This window comes from Rhipicephalus microplus, unplaced genomic scaffold (assembly GCF_043290135.1).
Source record: "Rhipicephalus microplus isolate Deutch F79 unplaced genomic scaffold, USDA_Rmic scaffold_15, whole genome shotgun sequence".
Lineage (NCBI taxonomy): Eukaryota > Metazoa > Arthropoda > Arachnida > Ixodida > Ixodidae > Rhipicephalus > Rhipicephalus microplus.
In genome coordinates this window covers 142,501-161,095 of record NW_027464588.1, presented here as the reverse complement: position 1 = coordinate 161,095, position 18,595 = coordinate 142,501, and the positions used below count along the sequence as shown (strand labels likewise).

The 18,595-nt window shown below is 46.6% G+C and overlaps 1 protein-coding gene across 3 annotated transcripts in view; it reads right to left on the bottom strand.

Annotated features, from left to right (window-relative positions):
- Positions 1–18,595, bottom strand: part of LOC119174261 (NADP-dependent malic enzyme) — a 144,785-nt gene that overhangs the window by 14,565 nt on the left and 111,625 nt on the right. For all 3 annotated transcript variants that reach the window (XM_075883085.1, XM_037425094.2, XM_075883086.1), the window contains exons 3-9: positions 16,264–16,422; positions 13,739–13,939; positions 9,335–9,496; positions 8,072–8,175; positions 3,119–3,228; positions 1,724–1,821; positions 114–227 (exon numbers count right to left, since the gene is read on the bottom strand). In XM_075883085.1, coding sequence (XP_075739200.1) covers positions 114–227; positions 1,724–1,821; positions 3,119–3,228; positions 8,072–8,175; positions 9,335–9,496; positions 13,739–13,939; positions 16,264–16,422 — 948 coding nt within the window. The remainder of the gene's footprint in view (positions 1–113; positions 228–1,723; positions 1,822–3,118; positions 3,229–8,071; positions 8,176–9,334; positions 9,497–13,738; positions 13,940–16,263; positions 16,423–18,595) is intronic.

Sequence of the window (18,595 nt, the reverse complement as noted above, 5' to 3'; positions counted from 1 at the left end):
AGTAAAGCTAGCGGCATGTCGTCAATGGATATAGAGGGATTAGGAAGCACACACATGCGTGAAATTGAGAGCAAAAATAAGAACTGATTAGCCAAAAAAAAACGATTTCTCACCTTGACAATGAGTCCTCTGGAGTCGAGCATCCAGATGCTATTTCTGGCATCAGCCTCAGTGGCGCCCTCTTTTACCATCGCCATGACGAGTAGTTCGGCGATGCCCAGGGAGGCCTGTGGGTGGGCCACATTAGGACACAAGGGACGACACGACGTATGAACAAAGACGTGATCGTATTTGTGTCTTCAGATGAAACAAACCAAAGACGCTAAAAAACAGCAAGTGTGTAAAAACGACTAAAAGATACTAGTGTGCCCAAATTTACGTTCACAAAATTATATAATGGAAATTTGGACACACTGGTGTCTTTTAGTCGTTTTTACACACTCCATGGTGTCTTTTAGCGTATTTGGTCATCCTGACTGATTAAATAGAGAGAAATGAGTAAGAAAGAAGCGAACTCAAGAAAGAGACAACAAGTTATTAAAATGTGCCTGTGTATATTGTCTAGTAGCGGTTCTGAAGAGAAAGGGTACGAGGGGAAAAAATAACTAAGAAGGAGCATGGATGGAAACTAAAACATGCAGAATTGTTCGCTCGTGATAGCCGCAAATCGGTTCCAACAATTTTTATTTCTTGTGTGCTTCAGCGTAGATCTTTGAAGATATAGGGACTGGAGAAGCAAGAACAACGTGGAAGTCCAAGTTAAAACATCGCCTAAAGCAGCTGTAGTCACAGGCGACGACAAGTAGTTTCAGCGTGCAGGAAGGTTACACTTCCGACTCCGTTTGCCTCGCACTTTTGCACTGGCTCCAATTAGAGCGTGTGCTATGAACACCGCCTGCAAATTGCTATTAAGAAACGTAATATAACTGTGTAATAATGGCACACCGTTACAGCAACGCATAGAGTCTCCTATAATTAACTATAGTCGAATACAACTCTGGAAATCAGCGGAGGCTCCGGCCAGACGACCGAATCGCGGCAGCCGATCACCTCAGCGCCTAAACAAATAGTCCCGCTCTTGCTCTCGGCAACGTTCTCTGCTGGAGACGTCAACGGCCGTCCGGCTCACGACGTCAGTTTGGAGTACACCCCCATTGGTGCAGCCTTGTATGCATCCGCTTTTGAGGAGGAAATGCGACTGACTCCTAAAGCTGCACGCTATAGAGATAAATCTGGCACTGGAATTATTCAGGCATCATGGGAATGACGGTAGGGCACAAATCAGCATACTTTTCATGCTTGCGGGCTTCAAATGCACTTGTAGCTCTGTTTATTGCTGTTTACTGGTATTGTTTCGAATAAAAGAACGGACCACGGTGAACTTCGTGTGAAGATTGATATTAGTGGGCCTAAAAGTGCAATTGCTGAACGTTTGCTGGTTGTCGTTTCGTGACAAAGCAGCTCCAAGCCAAGCGAAAGCAAACGGAACCGAAAGCGAGAAGATTATACAAATTAGTGTGCTACCCGTCATTCTCATTCTCGCTGAAGCGACTTGTGTTGCAGCTCCCATAGACACTAGCGCCAGAGTTTTTTCTAGTGTATTTATAGGAAACTCTATTCTCGAAACGACCCTGTATGACACAATGAAAAAGCACGCACAGCAGCACGTTGGTTGAGCGCGAAAGTGGCACGTGCGCCGAGCGAAACGAGCGGCCGTTCTCACCTCTCCGGCTCCCATGAAGAGGATCTTGTTGGAAGACAGCGGTGTCTTGGTGATGCGCATGCTTGCTAGGAGACCGGCCACAGCCACCGATGCGGTACCTGCGATGCGTAAAAAAACCTAAAGAGTTAATAATGACCATTGTAATTTTCGACACTTGAAGGGGTTTACATGGTTGGCGGATGGTGATCGAACATAGTAACGGTTAACAGGAGTAAGCGGAGAGAAACGCGCGTGCGCAGAAGAGGTGCGCGTGACTGGTCACTGAAGTAGGAGTTAATCACCCCACGGTTTAAAGGAACACTAAACAGGAAGAATGGCTTGGTTAAAATTAGCGACTTGCACTCTGAGAACACTAACGCCAAATGTTTCACCGTAATAGGTTCATTATTAGCGGAGAAAATCAAGGTTGGAATTTCATTTTTAAATTTCACGCCGAAATCTCCGCACGTGATGTCCGAAGTTTCAAAACGATCTTTTTTGAATTTTCGCGGCGTTGGCTAAGTGATATTTTAAGAATATTCGTATGCTAGGTTTATGGCAGCCACAGATGACAATGCACCTTATTCTTATCTATTGAAAGCTGCATAGAACCCAATAGACGGCTTCAAGATCTATAGTGTCATGACGTTTGGAGCAGCAATCTTGAGATGTTGTAGTCCGCCCGTATTTTCTTTTACGTGCGTTTTTTCGCTTATTAAGAGTCCTGCCGTGGTAAGGGTTGTGTTTCAGAGATTGCGAAATTGTACTGCACTAATATGCAAAAAATCGTTTTGATCTTTAGTGTGATTTTAAGGAGAGCGGCATGATTGTCGACTTTGACAATTCACTCGAACACTCCTGTCGATTATCCGAGAGCATATTTGTAGCTGTAATGCGTCGCACTGCTTTGCCTGTACTAACAGGTTCTATAAAGCTACCACTCTTTGACATCTTTTTCTTACTAAATGCCATCGTGGTCGCTAATGTGAGATAGTACAAAATTTCGAATCAAGTGTTGGTGTTTGTTCCTCATAATGCATTAGACTTTAACTTACTACATAACTTTTATTTCGTAAGCACCAAACTTACTTCTGCATAGCAATTTGTATTCAGCGAAAGTGAATGCTTTGGCTTCTCAGTGAACTACTATCATCATTGTAATCGTAAGTTTCAAACTGATGTTGTTGTCTCTCACATATATTTAGCAGTGTTTTTAATCATTTGTTGTTAAGATAATGGCACTTAAATTGTAAGCTAGTGATGATTTGTTGTGAATGAACGAAAGAGATGAGTCTTCAATGTACGTACAAAACACCCAGAAAAGGTGCAGACGTTGTTTAGCTCATTCATCGTCATTTATTAGCCCTTAAAAAACCCTGAACACGGCATTCTACGCCACGTCCAAATTCCACTCACCCTGAATGTCGTCGTTGAATGTGCAGTAGCTGTTCTTGTACTTAGCGAGCAGCTTGAAGGCGTTTCGGTTGCCGAAGTCCTCGAACTGGATTAGGCAGTTCTTGCCGAACCTGGAAAAGGCATAACTGATCATGAACCAAAGTGGAACGAACCGTGCCACGGTGGTCTAGCAGTTATGCCGCTCAACAGCTGAGCCGCAGGTCGCGGGATCGAATCCGGGCTGCCGTATTTTCAATGGAGGTGGAAATTATTGAGGCCTATGCACTTTGATTTACGCGCACGTTAAACAACCTCGTGTGGTCGAAATTTCACGGAGCCCCCCACTGCGGTGTCTCTTATAATCGTATGGTGTTTCTGGGACGTCAAACCTGAACAATTATAATTAACAATATTGCGAACTGAAAGGAAAGCTTCAGTCTATAGACCAATAAGGATTATAAAACAAGACAACTTGATTGCAAAAAAGTTACAGCGTGTTGTACATTCCCAATGTATAAAGCCCTCGACAAGCAAGCCGTCTTCAATTGACTGCCCTTGTACTCTTAAGCATGTTTCAAGCGCGATCGCGAACCAAACGCATTGTGTTATAGGTCCGCCTCAGGGGGCATTGAGGTTGCCAGTTTTGCATGCTCATCGATTTAATTGAGGGCTTTTTTTTCACCCAACTAATACTAAAGATGCATGCCAACGGGCCATGATCAGTCAGCCACTTGTATAATCAAAACTTAAAGCCTTTTTCCTATCAGAAAATTGAGAAAAGTGAAGCTTTTAGTGCAGCCTGACCTACTATTTTTTTTCTTTGTTCTTGTCTTTTCTCGTTTTTTCAACACAAAACTGTTTGATGCCGGGGTCCACCACGGCTCTGCTTACATGTTTCTGTCACGGATATGGCGTTGTAAACATGTACTAACAGATCGCAAAGAAGAAACGAGAAGAAATAGTTTCCTTGCCGGACGTCGCACCTACGACCTCTCGCTCCGCAGCGCGAGGCGCAAGACAACGAGGCCACGGATAGTACGTTGTCCAGCTCGCTAGTGGCAAGCTATTTATTTACTTCATATACCGTTCAGCAGTCCTCGGAGCTCCACAACTTCGGCGCGTTTTCATGATCAGTAGCGAGATGGCGAGAACTGCGTCCGTTTGGGTGCACGTGGGCGTGGTCTCCCATGCATGCGCGCTTATCTCGTGATTGGGGAGAGCACGAAGGTCACTTCACTCACTGCCGCGACCGCGTTTACAAAAAGAGCGCGGTGCTCACAAATGGTGAATTAAGAATTGTGATGACTGTCCGCATTCGTCTTATGTACGCTCCTTTCATGCGCGCTTTCTGCTAGCTTCGAGCAGCTCACCTATCTTCACGTGACATTACAATTTGATGCTGTATCACCCTTTCTCTCACCCTTGTTGCGAAAGAATGCACAATGAATGCTCAGCTTCCTCTATGAACAGACATTTCACGTTCGTGTTATACAGACTATATACAGAGGAATCAGCTACGTTTTTTTATTCATTCTTTCTTTTATTACTTCCTTTCTTTCTTTCGCCCTTTCTTCCACTATTTCTTTCAAATTGCGCACTGCTCCCTCCCCATTTCTCCGCTCCTCTTTACCGCGAATCCACCAATCATACATGCACCTAGTAACGCGCGACTTTGTTGCTACAGGCAACAAAGACGGTCTTTCGCTCACATCCAGGCAAGATTGATGCGTGACAACGTCATATAAACAGCGACCTCAATAATCTCACATGAAGACGGCAGACCACCCATAGGCCGTAGTGTTTGTTGCTGTTTTTTCATTGACGCGCATTTACACACATGTTGTTCACTTATCGACGTGCGTGTTGGTTTTCTGGAAAGCAATAACCTAGGAATACGCAAACCTCTAGCACAAAGAAATCAGAAACGACTGTTCTTCACACGTTCTTCTATACAGCAGTTGACAGCGCGTTCTCTTTTTGTTTGTTTGTTATTTACAACATTTGCGCGATTACGTATGGTTATTTTTGTGTGGCTGCATGCTCGCGCGCGTGTGTGCATATATATGTGTTTATGTAGAGTTATTTGTACATAGGTATGTTTTTTTCCTAAGAGCAAGTTGTAATGCTCTGCATGTGTTTATTACTTTTCATTGTTTTTTTTTCTTTTGTCACGCTAGTTTAAATACATATCACTGTTATTGTAAAACAGTATAGAAGAGTATTTGGCGTATGAACTGTGCCCCATTGCTGCGCTACCTTCACGGAAGGGGGAACTCCGGCAAGCAGACTGTCGCTTTTTTTCGACCCCCTCCATCATTATATTTTGTACTGATGGAAAAATAAGAATTATTACAATTACTTTAATGCCTGCTTTTATTTAATACGTTTTCTTACCACTCCCCTTCATAATTCTACGTCCCTGAGGGTGAAATACATGAAATGAAACGATTGAGAGGATCATCAGCTACAGGAGAACGACGCATGGAAATTCGCGCGAGACACTTCTATTTGTGTTTGCACACGCAATTCTTCTACATCAGCCGGCGTCGGGTTCCTTGCAAACTATAGGGTATGCGGTGGTTTTGGGGCGTTAAAACCCGCATATCAATCAATCGCAAACTATACGGAGCTGCCACCAATATCTGTAACTCACACATGGCTCGCTGAAAGATCATTTCTAACCCAATCACCTGCAGGTTATCCTTTTGGAGGCGAAGTAATTACATTTAGCTTACTGCCGTTTGTGCAATTTTTCAAACACACCACTGCGTTCTTTGTTCATTACTTTACAGTATAGTTAATTATGCCTGATAATGCGCTGCAGTACGTTCCTTGCATGACAGTCAGTAGATTGAGGAGCCGCTTTTCTTTGCACAATGTGCGCAGAAAGCGGACGTGTCCATTTTCCGCGGGAAGGCACTTCAAAGCGCGGTTCCGCTCCTTTTAGCAGCGCACAATAGCAGCCGCGCAGCGCGCGCCCCATTAATGTGCGCTACCATGTAAAGCTCCTCACGAAGCGAATCGCAGAAAAAAGAAAAACAAAAATAGCCAACATCGCCTTTAAGTACGCATAAGAAAACAAAAAAGAAAGAAAACAATGGTCCGAGTGTGATACAGTGTAGCGCAGCGACGACGGTATCATATATAGGCACTCAGCCATGCTATGTACACAGATAAGACTTGCTGTCACGGCCGTTAGCATTTTTTTCTTGGTTTTTTTTTTTTTGTAAATGTCAGCTTGCAATAATTGTTTCTAGCCTGCCCTGTAATATCTTCCTATCCCACTGTTAGAAAGGAGCAGTGCCGGTGATTCAGTTTCGCAAAGAATAAACACGTGCATACCAACCATTTTCGCCACGCTGCTACCGCTGTGGCAATGTCACCCAAGCTTTCCACTACGTGCAACTTCTGCGAACTTGATTTGCGAATTTAAAGAAGCGTCTCCTCCTTTGTTACTCACTTTACATTCAGTACTGTATAATCACATCTCTGTAAATGCTCTCTTACAGGACTGCGGTATCGACAAACAAAGTATAATCAGCTCTAAACGTTCCCTCTTTACGGAGCGAATTCATGACGATATGTTTTATCTTTGAATTCGAACGTAGCACAATACGTCAGCTTTCTTTTTTTCATCCAGTTTAATTAAAATAACTCACACTTTTTAAATAATTGAGCATAATGTTTTAGCCAGCTCACCGCTGTTATATTAAATATCTACGGTTCAAACAACTTTTGTACCAATAATATTTCTTACCTAGATCAGTGGTCAAGTTAGGATCACTGAACTAAAAGGATGCATGTTCTCCTTTGTCGATCGTCATCAACCAGTCTACTTACACAGATTATATATATATATATATATATATATATATATATATATATATATATATATATATGTATGCGTGTGTGTTTGATAACTATTCTGTCTTTGCACTTGCATTTTTTATGCATGCACCACATATAGTTGTGCAATTTCATAGTATTTCTTTTAAATATCCCTTTTTATATATTTGCTCGGGTCAGACATTTATGATGCACATGCTACATATTTTGTTCCTTTGCTTTCACCTCATTGCATACAGTTTCATGTAATGAATCCGCTACTAGGTTATCTGGCTAGAATCCAGGTGCGTTATCAACATATCTTGTACAACTTCGGTTTTGCGATATTTTCTTTTTTTACCGAGCTGCCGACGCATGGCAACATCTTGGAGGACCCGTCACCCATCGATCCCAGTTACAAAACGATCCTGCAATATTACAGAGATTTACGGAGACATTACGCAGCACCACACAAGAACCTTTCAGCCATGGATTCTGCGACGTTACACTGACTCATACTAACACATACATAAACATCCACAGATTGTGCATACGTGCTACCTCGAAGCACACACGCGCTACCACATCGCTAGGAAATGTACGGCACGCACGGAAGAACAGGAAGGGCACTTCCACGCGCTTCCCGCACAGCCGCAACGCGCGTGCCGGGACTCCTACCACACGCAAGCGGGGGACAAATAAGCCAATCGGCGACGCTGCGGAGGGTGAAAGAGCATCGCCAATTGGCTTATTTGTCTCCCGCTTGCGTGCGGTAGGAGTCCCGGCACGTGCGTTGCGGCTGTGCGGGAAGCGCGTGGAACGGCCCGAATAGGACAACAGAGAGAAGTGGTACGCAATGCTGTCCAGCCCGGCCCTTGAAGACCAGCGGAGGTTAGTCAGGAGAGCTGAAAGGATGACGAGAGCCCGAGGGGTCCGACCACGCGGCGTTGCCCTGTTTTAGCGGCAACGAAGTCTTTCCCGCAAATAAAGATTTTGTTTCAATTTTGTTTTCAAATTCTTGCCTAGGACCGACACAAACTCGGAGAGCATGGTGACGTGTTATAAAAGACAGCACGTCGCTTAAAGAAACCGGAGTTTAGAAAGTGTATACGTTTTGTACGACAAGCGGATGCACAGGTGTATACGCACCTCTTGACGGCCGCCTGCATGAACTCGTCCACGAAGTCGTCGTACTGGGCGCCGCGGATTCTCTTCTGACGCAGACCGATGTAGTACGGGTCGGCCAGCAGAATCTGCGACACACGTGCCACCGGTGTCCCACTCAAACTAATGGCTGCAACATTACGATACTTTCGCAGCGCTCATTTACCGTATACGTGTATAAGTACAGCGACGCCGTACACTGTCGTGGTTGGAAACTAGCAGAATCACTCTGCAAGACCTGGATTTATTACTGTGTATACCATTCACGCTTGGTGTTGGTTGTTAGTCGGTGTTTATGGCGTCATCACTTCCTTATCGGGTCCGTGTTTGCACGCCCTGTATATTTTACAATGAATACGTACCAACTATATCAGCTCTCTGTTCTAATAGTACTAACTCGCCCAGCTGTTTTAGGTTTTTGCTACAAATGACTGCAAGCGAAAGGGTTCAAATCATTTCTATGTCGATTCAAGGCATGTTCAAAATGGCACTTCTTTAGCGAATCCGTCAAAGGGGGATTTCCCGGATGCCTCCACATGGCGGTAACGGGCCGAGGCGGCACCGCGACCATACGGCACGCAGCCGTTTTCAGACACTACCCTCATACTGAACACGTTCTTATCCCGATCCGAGACAGTCAATCTAGGATGCCCTGCCTCCGAATTTGAGTAGCTAACTCAGGACTTCCTTAGGCGCCACCGGGCATCACTAGTCCACACGCACTTAATAGCTCGGCAGCAAAGGCGCGTATCGCTTGCAGCCATCGATTCCATGTAGCTGCGAAGCATGAATCACTCAACGGTAGGTCTGGCACAACATTTAACGGATTTTTTCACAACGCTATTAAAGATTTGTTCAAATCATGGGCAGTCTGAAATTTGATCTCACGAACAACTTAGCGGCGTATAGGGGGCTCATCTTGTGAACATAAGGCCCATGGGAGCGCTTCATCGTAAGTGTAATAATGCAGCGTTCACATTTTAATCACTTATTCATTTGCTATTCAAGTCCCTGATTGCTGTTTCTAGCTTCTATTTTTATTCCCCACTTCCCGTACAAAGTACGCAGGCATCGCACGGTGGCCGTTGCCAGCCAGCTACCTCTCTCCTTGAACTTTTTTTCATGTGCATATCTATTTGTATGCGTAATCATGCCCAATGACAATTAGTGTACATGTACACATAGGAGCAGGCGCGACGGTCAATGACTAGAAAGAAAGAAAGCAGTATCCAGCCAATCGGTGCGTACCTCGTTGTTTGTGCCAAGGTCTAGCATGACGGGAAGGGTCCGCTCGGGATGGATGCCGGCCAGCGCCGTGTACAGCGCCAGCTTTCCGACGGGGATGCCCATGCCGTTGGCTCCCAGGTCGCCGAGACCCAGGATACGCTCACCGTCCGTCACCACGATGGCCTGCGAAGCAGCGAGGATACATAAATGGCTCTGCTACAGTAAGATAGTTTTGCATCACAGTGTTGAACATGGATTACGAAAAAAAGAAAGGAAAGGGTATTACGTCACACGAGTGTAGCCCACCGGGTCGGCCCAGCACGCGAACAAAACGTCAGAGCGCGCGTTAGGTTTTAGGGGCCAAGCTCCTTAAAGCGGCACCCGTTCGTCCCTCGTCGTAGCCGTAGTAAGTAACCAGTCTTACGCTTTCAGCTGCAAGTTGGTGCCGCTGGGCCATTTCTCCTGTGCGTTGTTCAACAATAAAAAATTTCTAGTGTGCGCGTTAACTAAAAGCCGAATTCTCCTGTTTCATTTCCCATTCGTAGCCATTGGCATGTACATTGAGCACTATCTGACAAAAAAGGTTCGCTACGTTACACTCGCTGGGCGTAACCTCCTTGGTTTTAGAAAGGCGTTGGGCCGCAGTGTCATGAATACAGTGAACTAGTATATACAATGAACCCGAGGTGGTTAAAGGTGGGAAGTAGACACGAAGCGCAAGCCGTAAGAAAGTTTGCGTGTGCCTCATCTCGTTCAGTCCATGGAATGTCCGCTGGATGGCGGTGCTTCTATATGAGGAATATGTGATGAAAGGATGCGAGATGGTGGTACTTGGAGTGTTGACTAGATGGACGAACGGACCCACGGACAGATGCATGAACGGACGCACGAATGGCTGCACGGACGGATGGACGCATGGACGAAAGCAGGGGCGGATGCATGGACGAATGCAGGAACGGACGCACGGATGGACGTGCGGACGTACGAACAGACGCACGAACAGACGCACGCACGGACGGGCGGATGGACGCACGGACGGTCACACAGACGGACACATGGACGGACGGCAGCAAGCAGCGATCTCGACAGGTGCGCGGGAAAAACGGTCAGCGTCGGTGTGTTTCTGGCCAGACTCGCGAACCATCGTTATATCGGATTCCTGTAACCGAAGGCTCCATCTTACGAGACGGGCAGAAGGATCTTTCAGATTCTCTAGCCAGCAGAGAGAGTGGTTCTCACTAACAATTAGGGGGTGTCCGTACAAGTAGGGCCTGAATTTCGTTATAGCCCATACAACCGCCAGACATTCTTATTCAGTCGTCGAGTAACTCTTCTCCACAGATGACAACGTGCGGGTAGCGCAGGCGATGACGCGTTCCACGCCATCTTGATATTGCTCGAGAATAGCTCCGAGGCCAAGGTTACTCGGGTCAGTGCGGACTTCTGTGTCTGCTTCGGTGTCAAAGTGACCAAGGATCGGCGGCGTTTGTAGGCGTTGTTGAGGGTCGCTGAAAGCGTCAGATTGTTTGGGACCCCAGACGAAGGCGACTCGTCCTTGACGAATTGTTGTAGAGGGTCGACGATTTTCAAAAAATTCGGTACGAAGCGGCGGTAATAAGCACAAAGGCCCAGAAAGCGGCGTACATCATGCTTTGTTCTCGGTATCGGGAAGAAAGCAACTGCCATAGCCTTCTCAGTGTCGGGGCGAACACCACTGCTGCTGACAATGTGGCCAAGGAATTTGAGTTTCTTATATCCAAAATAACAATTTCCCGGTTTCAGAGAGAGTCCGGCAGTGCGAATAGCCAGAACAACCACTTCAAGCCGCTCAATGTGCTGTTCAAAAGTCGTAGAAAAAAACGAATACGTCGTCTAAATACACTAAACATGAGTGTCACTTCAGGTCACATAAAACTGTGTCTATCATTCGTTGGAATGTGGATGGATCGGAGCACAGTCCAGAAGGGAGAACTTTAAATTCATAGAGACCGTCAGGCGTAATAAATGCTGTTTTTTCCCGGTCCCGTTCATCTTTTTTCAATCTGCCAATATCCGCTACGGAGATCCATGGAAGAGAAGTAACGGGCGTGTCGCAGGCGATCCAAGGAATCATCAATGCGAGGAAGAGGATATACGTCTTTTTTTCGTTATCTTGTTAAGTTTGCGGTAGTCCGCGCAAAATCGTAGTGAACCATCTTTCTTTTTTACCAGAACAACTGGTGACGCCCAAGGACTAGTCGATAGTTCAATTACTTCGTCGTCGAGCATTTCTTTCACTTGATGACCGATGGCATCTTGCTCCTGCGACACGCGGCAAGCATGTTAACGCACGGGTTGGACTTTGGGCTCAGTGATAATTGTGTGCTTCATTAGAGGGGTCTGCCGGACTTTCGACGTAGTGGCAAAACAGTCACTAAAGGATGAGAGGAGACTGAGGAGCATTGCCCTCTTAGGTTCTTCTAACTGGCGATTTACGTTGAGTCGACTAGTCGCGTCAGTATCGCAGCTGTTCTCAGTCAATATCGTCGTAATCAAAGGGAAGGCGTCCAAATCATCCAATGCCTCCAAGTAAGCCACGGTTGTGCGTTTCGTGAAATGCCTGTATTCCCCACTTAAGTGCGTAACGAAAAACGTAGTCTGGCCATTTTGGAGTTGAACGAGACTTCGAGCAATGGCGACTTCCCGATCAAGCAATGACGTCAGGTTACTTTCGGCGATGCCCGTAATCGACGGCACCCGTGAACACTCAACAAACACGAAGATACTACTGCGAGGTGGCAACGAGACGCAATCATCAACTACGCATAATGCCACGCCACGATACTTGTTATCAATGTCGGAATCTGGAGAAACACAGTTAGCAAAACTGACGAACAAATCACACAGATGAATTATCGTTCCATACTCTTGCAGAAAATCTACGCCCAAAATGACCAGCCTGGAACAGTTGGGCAGCACAAGGAATGACATTACAAAAGCCGACGCACAAATCACAAGCCTGGCGGGGCACCTTCCTATAGGGGATACGAGTTGTCTTCCCACGGTAATTAGTTGAGGGCCGTCCCACGTTGTCAGCACCTTGTGTAGACGGGTGGCCAATGAAGCACTCATCACCGAGTAATCAGCTCCCGTGTCGACAAGCGCAGTCACCGGATAACCGGATAACAGTCGACGGAAACGGTAATGGCAGCGGACGTTCTGTTGGCGGTTTCACAAACAGGCTTTAACGGCACGTCGTAAGGCAGCGGCGGAGGGTATTGGTCGGTTCGCGTGACAGCGGCCTCACCTCCGGAGGTCGCCGCTTTCAGTTTCCCCGGCGTGGGCATTGTGTGGTGGTGGTAATATATATATATATATATATATAGTGTGTGTGTGTGTGTGTTTGCCCCTCCGCCCACTCGCAAGAGTTGGTCTGCATGCACCTCTACTCCGATGTAAGCGTTCTCCGCGTCGCTTTCTACACAAACGCAATGCATGTTTGGGCGCAAATTTTGAATCGCACTCGCCATATTAGCTTAACGCGTAATGTGTCAAGCTGCTAAACTCCAAGACGAGAACTCGATTCCCGCCCACCACGGCCGCATTTCCATTTGGACGAAATGCGACAACACCCGAGTACTTATATTTCGGTGCACGTTAAGTGAGCCCCAGATGAGCAAAATTGATGCTGGGTCCACCAACACACTGCGGGCCTCATCACTACATCGTGGTTTTTGCACAAAAACCCAGGACATGTTCATTAGTAGAAATGCTCTCGTTCTTCTGGATTCAAAAGACTTATTTTGTGAATAATTCATGACCACTTCTTTCTTGTGTCATGATCCGTGGCTCATGTGCACTTTGAGCAATACCGGTGCGTTCTGTTTGTGTCGCGTCCTAAATGTACAGTCGTCGCAAAGATTCCTGCGAACGAGTCGAATTTCTCGACCTGTTAGGCTATGCCACAACCGGGCCAGAGGAGCGGCACGCGCGCAGAGTGCGCGCGAGGCGCTTCTATAGCCCGGTTGTGGCTATGCAAAGCTCAAAGTTAGGTCATCGTATAAAGATTTTGTATTGTTAAATTGACTTATCCCACGTAACATAACCCTCGGTGAGATGTCTATAAAGACTGCGCATTTTATCTACCACATGGCCACCGTTAGGTTGGAGTTGAAAATTGGACTTGCTAGTAAAGCCTTTTGAGTTATGCAGAACGTTAACAGAAACCTGAAGAAATAGGCAGGGGAGAGAGCGCTAGGCTGTGTTGGGTTTAATGATAGAAACATAGGTCATACAGAAGCTTCCCAAACCACACAGTCTCTTTTCGGACGCCAGCGAATGCTTTGCATTTATCAAGACCAGTGGCTATAGGCTTGGTTAAAAACTTAGGCTATTACAGAGAAGCATTCTGCGTGACGTCGTCGTCGCCACGCTGTCGATACTCACGTCGACCTGCTTTTCGGGCCAGTTGCCGAGCACTTCGTACAGCTTGCCCGCGTCCTGCGCCGTCAGGAAGAGTCCCTTGGGACGACGGTAGATGAGACTGTACTTGAGGCAGGCCTCGCCCACCACGGGCGTGTACACCAGCGGCATCAGCTCCTCGGTGTACTCCTTCAGCGCGCGGAAGAAGAGCTTCTCGTTGTAGTCCTGCACAAATCACGTACAATTAGCAGGCATTGCAACCATGCATCAATCCTGCACGTCACCCTGTAGCCTATAATGAGCACCTCATAGACACAGTCATCGGACAGTTTTCGAATCGGGGCTCCAAAGGTTGAGGCCCCATAGCTCTTCGCATATGCACGCTTCCGGTCAAGCAGGAGTGAAGAATTGTCGAATAGGGTTTGCGGCACATTGTACGCTCCCCCTATACCAGGTCCCTCTGGTCTTGGCCGAAGGCCATCGCTCCATGTCTGCTTGACGCAAATCTATTGGCGCACGCTGTTGGGCCCCGCTAAATTCGACAAATAGCGTCCGCAATGTGAAACCGAAACTCTGAGTCTCGCGCATGCGCAGTGGCATTGACGCTATTTCTTTCGGGCCCCAATCAAAAAATCAATATTAAATACGTTTAATTGTTCTCTAACTACCGCACTTCAACTACTGGACAACGTTTGTCCACATTAATTTCTTTCAATTCAGGAAGAATCATCACAATACAGGTAACGAAACTCTAGATAATTGCCCCCCCCCCCTTTTTTTTTTCTTTGGATCGATTGTCTGTCGGTGTCTTTAGTTGAGTATAATACAGAAAACTAGCCACTCATGCCATTGCCCTATTTTTTTCACTGCACGTTAAGTCATAACCAATGATACTTAAGGACAAATGAGTCAAGAACATTACATAGGGACATTATTTATATGTTTTTGATTATACAGTATAGTGATTAAGACACAAATTGAAAGCAAGTAAAGTGCATGAATAGTCAATTTGTCGCAGGAAACCGAACCCACAGCCTTCAGATCACGTGTCCGATGCTTTACCATTCGAGCTAAAGCACCGGTCGGTTCCCCATCCACTTTGTGGGATATTTGATGTTACGAGTTATCGTGGGAGTGTTAACCAGCGACCCATCCCTCGGAACCTGTGTCTATCCAACAAACCAGCCGACCGAACGATTCCGTTTGTATCGTACTGAATCTTATGGAAACACGGAACTTCGAAGTGACGAGAAATCGTTGAAACACTGGAACCGCTGTTTCCCCGAGCAGACTCGTCTTCACCAATGCAGCAGCTGGCTTGACGAAGACTGTAACCAGGCGCAATTGAGAAGCTAAGAACTTGTTGGCATAACGTGGAATCGACTCGCGCAGGAGAGCACACATTGAAGATAGCTAGACAGGGGCTTCGTCTAGTTATAGACACTAACGCGGAACAATGATGACGATGACCACCGCAGGATGCCAAAACAAGCCCTTCCACCTTTATGGAAAAGGCAATCTTCTTCTCATAAGGCGCCGCAAAATAGTTTGTGATTGCATAAACACAAACAAAAAATTCGATTTAGCGTTGAATTCCGGGCTGTCGTGAAGATGCTGCACCTTATATTTCGACACTTCTCGCTAGCTCTTCGTAATTTGTGCCGACACAGTGGTCTGGATGACAATAACATTAGCTACTACAAAGAAGAGTGGCACTAAACTTGCTCTATGCAGTTCCGTATGCAATTAAACCACATTTGGCTGAATATATCACGTACGTGCGCTCGGTTTAAATTTTTGAGGACTGAAAGCAACGGCCTGTGTTGTACTTTCAAAGATGCATTTTCTTTTCTTGAAATTTCACACAACCGGAAAATGTGTGACTGTAGAGAGGACGCACCAGGACTTGCAAGAAATGTGTTGCAGTTGCAGCAAAATGTTGCAGAGACGAAAATACCAAGGAGTGAGTTTGTAGTGGAGTGTCCATAGCGGTGTCTAATGCATGATTTTTTTTCCGAGTCTTGATTCCGATCTTGATAACGACGCGGTGCCGACGCCACGTCGTTACCAAATACGGCTCAACTCAAGTTGAGGACGACGCATTAAGCAATGAAAAGAAGAACTACAGATGTACTCTAAGGGGCAACCTAGGAGACGAGAAGAAAGCAGAGCTCATACGAAGGGATAAATGGGTGTCACGGACATCATAGTCAAAATCGACCAGAGGAAATGGTCATGGGCAAGGCACGCAGCGCGAAGGCAGAATAACTACTATTTATTAAGGGTCACATACTGGATTCCAAGAGAAGGCAAGCGGGTGAGGGGAGACAGCAAGTTAGGTGAGCAGACGAGATTAGGAAGTTTGCGGGTACTAAGTGGCGCCAGCAAGCACATGGCCGAGTTGACTGGCGGAACACGGGAGAGGTCTTTGTCCTGCAGTGGGCGTAGTGAGGCTGATGATGATGACGATGATAGAAAGTAGCAAGAAGCGGCGACGGTCATGCTCAGCCGTCTGCATACACTATATACGCGCGTATATGTATACTCACGTGCAGCTCCCGGAGATAGAGGTACTTTGCGAGCCCCGACTCGTACAGCTTAATATTATCCATGACCGCTTGCAGCTCGGTCTCCACTGAGCGAACGGCCGGCGGGATCAGGCCGCGCAGGGACATGTTGTCGCGGTCCCGGGCGCTGAACGCCAGGTTCTGGGCAGGCAAAGAGAAAAGCAGAAGCGCCCTTTATAGAACAGCAACCAAATCACGTAACAAGTAGAGAGTACATTTTATAGAAAAAGGTTGCCAGCCAAAATAGTTTATCTAGTTGCAGTACCCTGTGGCTGCGGCACACGATTCGACGCACAGAGAGAAAAAGAACGATAGAAAAATCAATAGGCGGTACAATACCTTCCGTATGTTAAAGATATTATTCACAATATTTGATTAACACTGCATTTATAAGAAACGTTCATACCGATGATGCTTAGCACCCGGAAAAGGACAAGCCGCGGGTCGATAAGGTGTTGCTCATCTGAAGCAAGCCACTTGGACAGCCTACGTATGTGTATATAGGCAATCTGTTCAGCGACAAGCAATCTAGTTTCGAAACCACCGCCGATAAACAGTCCCGCGTAGCTGCGAGCTCTGCAAATATTGGCAGGCACTGTGCCTCTGTAATGTATGAGGATGTGTGCTGCTCGTCAGGGCATAGGAGGCTAGGATGCAGCACGTTGCGCCTGCTGATTTCTCTAGTGAGTAACCGCATGGTTGTGCCCCTGCGACCACAGAGTTTACTATCGATACACAAGAGGAAACTCTTGTGTAAGTGTATGTGGGAGCTGCAACGCACGGCGCTTCAGAGAGCATGCGTGGGAATGATGGGTAGTAACGAGATTTGTCTAAGTTTCGTACTTCTGGCTCCGGTTGGCTTCGTGTTGCTCGGAGCTGATTTGTCACAAAACGAAAAACAGCAATTGTTCTGCAGTTCCAATTCACCACCTTCACCTTTAAGGCTCACCAATTCGAATCAGGTCCCGAAGTTCAAAGCTGTTTGTTCTTTCATCCAAAAAACAAAAACACTGGAATAGACGAAGCCACAACTGCATTCGAAGCCCACGAGCATAGGCAAAGCCATGTACTACCCATCATTCCAATGGTCGCTGAATGATCTCAGCGCCAGAGTCCCCTCTTGTTATTTTTAGGAAACTATATGCCTGTGACAATTGACGGGAAGATTGCCACAGGCAAGTCAGTGGTCGGCTGCATGTGCCTGGCCTGTGCTTTAAAGGGGCTCTAACGCCCAATTTTCGCTCACAATCTGTGTTATGTGGGTTGATTCCCGGATGTTCACAAACAAGCTGGCGAAGTTTCAGCGCATCTGGTTGAACGCCTTATATATAACGAATGTTTCGATAAAACGCGAATGGACTGACTCGCAAGCACTCGTAAGCAGCGACGTAAGAAGCCGACTGCTTTGCGGGCGTCTATATTACAGCCAGCGGTTTTGTTTCGAGGTCAGGTGCAGGTTCCGCGCCTCAACCATGCATACCACAATGGATTTATGTCAGCTTTCTTCAGCTTGGCCTTCAGAAATTGAATAATTGGCGGCGGTTCAAACTTCGGTAGAAGAACACGGCTCCACTCCACGAAGCAGGCGACATCTCAAATGCCGTGGCAAAATGGCGGTCACCGGTAGTGGGCAGAATTTACAGCAGGCGACTTTTAGGGCTTATTTTGCAATTAATAAATATTGTTTCACTGTCTGTCAATAATATCCGTAAATACTCAATAGACCCTCTGCTTCTATTTTAGCTGAAAATCGCGACTTAGTGGGTGACAATACATGGTAATATTTCTGGCAGGGGTGCGACAGGCCGTGGCAGCGTTATAGATTACAGTATATTATTCTAGCTGGCTAGAGCTGCCGCTGCAGGTGTAGGAGGATTCGGAGCCGGTGTACGGTTTCGACGATAGCGTTTAGCTGCTCTTCCGCCTGTAGAGGGTCGCATAAGGGGCGAGGTCGATGTGCCACCCCCTGGCTATGCCCTTGAAGAAATAAAATGTACGTAAAGATTAAAGTGAATCGACGCCGTGTCTACCACTGGACCTCGCCTTCCCTAGTGGTAGCGGTGGAAAGTAAATAATTCTTGAAATTCCAGACCCCCCCCCCCCCCCATATAAGCCCGCCTATGCACGTTCTTTAAGGGGAACGCAAATAATGGCGTAGATGTGTCAGTAGCTGCTTAACCAGCGTAAGACTAGAGCGCGTCTGTCAAAGAACCAGCATCGCACTCTTGGTAACACAGCCAACATTAGAAAACAATGCAGGAAATCCCCCTCTTAATGTATAGCAACTGTGCCTCATACGATATAGCAGACAGAG